General features: G+C 42.6%; 1 protein-coding gene across 3 annotated transcripts in view; it reads right to left on the minus strand.

The window, feature by feature from the left end:
• Positions 1 to 5,070, minus strand: part of LOC116398643 (tetratricopeptide repeat protein 28-like) — a 17,099-nt gene extending 12,029 nt beyond the window's left edge. For 2 of the 3 annotated variants that reach the window (XM_031875121.1, XM_031875119.1), the window contains exons 1-4: positions 3,753 to 5,069; positions 3,523 to 3,603; positions 2,655 to 2,907; positions 48 to 157 (exon numbers count right to left, since the gene is read on the minus strand). In XM_031875121.1, the coding sequence (XP_031730981.1) occupies positions 48 to 157; positions 2,655 to 2,907; positions 3,523 to 3,603; positions 3,753 to 3,989 (681 nt within the window). In that variant the 5' untranslated portion in view covers positions 3,990 to 5,069. Of the gene's footprint in view, positions 1 to 47; positions 158 to 2,654; positions 2,908 to 3,522; positions 3,604 to 3,752 lie in introns of all 3 variants that reach the window. The other variant, XM_031875120.1, reaches the window with a different exon arrangement.
• Positions 5,071 to 5,108: the final 38 nt, after the last annotated feature.

Genomic DNA, 5,108 nt, shown 5'->3' on the forward strand with positions numbered 1-5,108 from the left:
CACACACACACACACACACACACACACACACACACACACACACACACCTGGTGCTGCGCCTCCTCCAGGTTTCCTCCGGCCCACAGAGAAAGACCGAGGCGATGACGAATCTTCGCTTCATCTTCTCTCCGACCCAACTGCTCTGACAGACGCAGACCTGAGGAGGAGGAGGAGGAAGAGGAGGTGGAAGAGAAGGAGGAGGAAGAGGAGGAAGAGATGTGAGAATCCTCTCTCTGACACTCATAACTGTTGCTGCCCCGGAGCCTCACAGTTGCCGTTCTCTCCTCTCTCCTTGTTCCCTTCTTGTCTTCCTCTGCCTGGAATCCAAAGATGTCTCTGCTCTCCAGTTTGTCTCAGATACGTTTCATCTCCCCCCCGCTGAGCGGACGCAGACAGTCATTGCGGTTCTCATTAGTTCTCATTAGGGTTCTCTAGATTGAGCTGAATCTCATCAAACATCTAGTTTTGACTCTCTCTCTCTCTCTCTCTCTCTCTCTCTCTCTCTGGGCCTGCTGTGATGTTCTGTTTCGGTGTTTTCTTTCCTCTCGGTCGTGGGAGGTTAATTGGAGGAGCGCATACGAATGTTTCTCCGGCTCCGTCCTCACTTCAACTCTGAGCTCCGAGTTCTTGGCTGCTTTTTGAGTTAATGATCAATTAAAATCAAGCGGATCCGTGAGTTTTGGTGACAAGCCGTGACCGTGTGTTACAGGCCCGATGAGGCCTGAAGGAGTTCATAAATGAAGCTTTGTCTGAGCTTTAGTTTGCATGTGTGCATGTTTAAGTGTCGAAAAGAGATTCCAGCACATGGGCGGATTATGAGCCGATGGGGCCCCGGGCTCAGACATGCAAAAGGCCCCACCACCTCTGCTACATACGAGCAAGACACACAACGTTTATAGTTGTTTAGACTGTTATTCTTGTTGTTTTGTGTCTCTTTTTGGTCATTCTGTGATGTTTTGTAGTTATTTTGAGTCTCTTTCAAGTTGTTTGGTGACTCTTTGTGGTCATTCTGTGACTGTAGTTGCTTATTGTGGTAATTTTGTGTCTCCTTGTAGTTGTATTGTGTCTTTTCGTAGTCATTTTATGTCTCTTGGTCGTTGTTTTGTGTCTCTTTATAGTTTTTTGTTTATGTCTGTGGTCATTTTGTGTCTCTTTGTGTCCATTGTTATCTCCTTGTAGTTGTATTGTTTCTTTTGGGGTTCATTTTGTGTCTCTTTGTAGTTGTTTTGAGTCTCTTTGTGTCCATTGTTATCTCCTTGGAGTTGTATTGTTTCTTTTGGGGTTCATTTTGTGTCTCTTTGTAGTTGTTTTGAGTCTCTTTGTGTCCATTGTTATCTCCTTGGAGTTGTTTTGTGTCTCGTTGTGGTCATTTTGCGTCTCTTCGGACAGTTGTTTTGTGTCTGATGGTATGCGTCTCTTTGACTGACACGTTATAGGTGAAGGCCGTTGGGGGCCCCTGTCTCTTTGGGCCCCTGGGCCTGAGCCCGATAGGCCCATTCAGTAATCCATCCATCTTCCCTCAGGATTATTTTCAACAAGAAAGCAGTTTTAAAACTAGCGACTACAAGAGACGTGATGCGTTTTAAAGTCAAGTTAGAGGAGAAGTTGAAGCAAACAGGATTATTGGAGACGAGCTGCCTGAAGGAAAGTGCGCTGCAGGGGAAGAGAAACTCGTTGTTCATCACAAGCAGAGAGTTTATTGATTCATGGCAGAAACAGACTGCTTTTGAACACGCTGGAAACGCTGTCAGACACACACTGCGCTTGGATTCAGGTGGGAGTAAAGTCTATTACATAACCGCTTATTGTTTAATGGTGCATGAGGACGCTCTTTTCACATTAACGTGTCATATTTATCAGTGTGCATTCATGTCACTGCATGATATGCACTTAAATGTATCCACGAGGGAGAAACAGTCATCTGTGGAACAGACTGAGTGAGTATTTGTATTAGAGCAGAAATTACGAGTCAATTAATCAATTAGTTGGCAGTTAATTCATTTGATTGGGCCGTGTTGACTATTTTCTGATATTTCAGTCTAAACAATGAATCGATAAACTAACAGGCAGATTTACCAATAATGAAAATAATAGTTAACAGGCTTGTTTTCTCATATTAACAAATAATTATTTCATAATCAGAGAGACGAGAATCAGTTATCTCATCAAATTAATCAATGATTAACGAGATGCCAGATTATCTGGATTATTGAGTTTAAAGCTTCTATATTTACATTTTTTTAATGTGATTACAGTATCTTTACATTTGTTACTGATGACCTCATTTTAAAATAATCCCTGCAGTTCCCTTTAAAATACATTTAATCAGCCTCTGAATACCAATATTTTCTATAAACAACACGATCCTATGAACACACACCTTTCTGCCAAAGTGAGAATAGTTTTGGTTATTTTACTGGTTAAAGTTGTGATTAAATGGAAAATACCTTTTTAGGTCAAATTGTGCACCTTTTCAATATGCAAAAAAAAGAAATTCTATCATCGTTTCTTCCTGTAAAACAAAATATGAAGTGTGCTTACATAAGCGAAAACAATAATATATATATATACACCCATCAATCAATCGTCGACTTTAAAACCAAAACTTGAATCTGAGTTTAAAGGGGCGTGTCGATGCTGCTGAGCTTCCTTACCTTCCTGCAGGTACATCACAGCCTGTGCATAGTTCTGCAGAGCGTGGTGTGTCCTCCCCAGGCTCCCGTAGGCCAGAGTTTTAGCGACCAGATCGTTGGTCTGTGCCGCCACGCTGAGGTGCTGCTCCTGGAAGACCACGGCCCGCTCGTACTTCCCGAGAGCTTCGTAGGTGAGCCCCAGGTTTCCGTAGGCTCGACCCTGGCTCCTCACGCACCCCGTCTGCTCCGCTATGTCCAGCGCCCTCTGGTGCCACTGCAGCAGGAGAGAAGGGACTAGTTTGACATTTCTGGAATCACGATTATCTAACAGACACTCGGATGAGAAGATCGATACCACTCGTGTGTCTGTACACTAAATATGAAGCTACAGCTGGTTAGCTTAGCTTAGCATAAAGACAGGGAGAAACAGCTAGCCTCTGCAAAATCCACCAACCATCCGTAAAAAAAAACCACACACTTGAGTCTCTGTTGGTCGGACAGATCCAGGCTAGTAGTTCCCCACTGTTTCTAGTCTTTATGCTAAGCTAAGCTAAAGCCTGCTGGCTGTAGCTTCCAACTTGGATTTAACAATCCAACTCACACTTGACACTTTAATAACATACTTGTTTTGAACATACTCTTCATTTGTTTGTTTATCATATTTTAATGTAAATTTTCACATTTTCTATTTTTAAATTATGTCTTTTGCTATTGAAGTGTTTATTAGTATTACTGCGTTACGTACTTGGCAATAAAACCTTATTCTGATTCTGATTTAGCGTACAGATATGAGTGGTGTCAGTCTTCTCACAAACAAGTAAAAAAAAAATCTAGCTATTCTTTAAAATTTTGGCTGGTAAATACTTGTGTATTATGAATCTGCACAAACCTGTAGCGCTGTCTCGTTGTCGGCCATCAGCTGGTAAACGCCTCCAAGTGCATCGCTCGCCTCTGCCTCCAGGGATTTATCCTGACAATCAATGCAGGATTTACTACATCTTTCTGTGCATATAAATGTACTTTTCATAATAAATAAAAAGACCATTTGTTGTATTCAGAAGTGCAAGAAGAGACAAATCGGCAGCTGAAAGAGGAACTGTGTTGCAGGTGAACCCTTACCCCCGCTGTGCGTGCGATGTTCAGCTGGTGTTCCAGGCAGGAGAGGGACTGCTCGTAGTTGCCCAGCTGGCTGTGTAACGTGCCCAGCTCCCAGTACGCCTGAGCCTTGCCCCCTCCTTCTCCGCCCAGCTCGTGGGCGACCACCAGCCGCTTCTCAAAGCACACCAACGCCTGCTGGAGGCTCCCCATAGATCTGAAGAGAGAGGGGCGGGTGGACGAGACAAAGGACGAGATCATTTAGTCTGAGCTTACAAACAATAAAAGCAAAGTAAAAATGCATATCACAGTACCGTCTTCACCTACTATCAAAGCACTCGTTTTTATCAGAGAGACCCAATTTAAGCAAGCAAATAGGTTAATAATTTAGATGATGGGCTGGAAAACAGCTCAGTATCCTCCGAGAGAAAGAGTAGAAACATCTACAGAGGCGGCGCTCATCGGGATAAATGAGTGACTCTACTCTCATCGTCACTCCAGAGAGCGGGAAGAGACGGATGAAGGAAAGCCATCATTAAGCCCCGTTCTTCTTCTGTCGGTGAACGTTACTTCTGTGCTTTCATAGGAGAGACATGTGGGGTGTATACTCTGTGGGAAGACGCGAGGGAACTTCCATCTACTCCCATCTCCGCTGCTGCTCGTTACTGTTACTGAAAAAACAATATTATTTTCATTATTATCACGACTCTAGTTTAAAATGTGCGTACGCTTGAGGAAGAAGAGCTCATTCGAGATTTTGTGCATGAATGTTGTCCCGGCAAACTAATTGGAGAGCACAGGACATAAACGTACGTACAAACAGACATTAATAAGTCCAGAGCGCTGAATCCGATTGGTTACAGCATGAAGACACTTTTTGATGGACTTAATGTTTCAAATACATGTTCAGATCACATGGTGTGTCTGTATTCTAGTCTGTAACAGAGAATATAACCCATGTTCAGCATTCACTTAAAGAAGATGTAATTAATGCAAATCATGTGCTCCAGCTCACTCCACCAGCAGACAGGCTGAATACAGTCACAATGTAGAGGAGAATGAAATACACAAATTAAATTAGTTCGACATTTTGGGACATGCACTTACCATGAGCTTCAATTAATAGCCCAGGCTTTTATTTATCACGAAATTCAACTGAACTCAGCATATATTTGGGACACGCCTTTAATTACTTTTGCACAAAACTTTTGCTCAGCAAAGATGGGAAATCAAATATGTATTTAAATCAGTTTGTATAAAAATTAGAATAACATTAATTATGATTCAGCTCCAAGACAGTTAACGACGCTCGTTTTGCACAGACTTCACACAGACCCAAAGCTTCATGTGTTAAAGCTGCATTCTCTCTAGTGTCCACCA

Source organism: Anarrhichthys ocellatus, unplaced genomic scaffold (genome assembly GCF_004355925.1).
Source record: "Anarrhichthys ocellatus isolate YVR2014 unplaced genomic scaffold, GSC_Weel_1.0 scaffold87, whole genome shotgun sequence".
Classification (NCBI taxonomy): Eukaryota; Metazoa; Chordata; class Actinopteri; order Perciformes; family Anarhichadidae; genus Anarrhichthys; species Anarrhichthys ocellatus.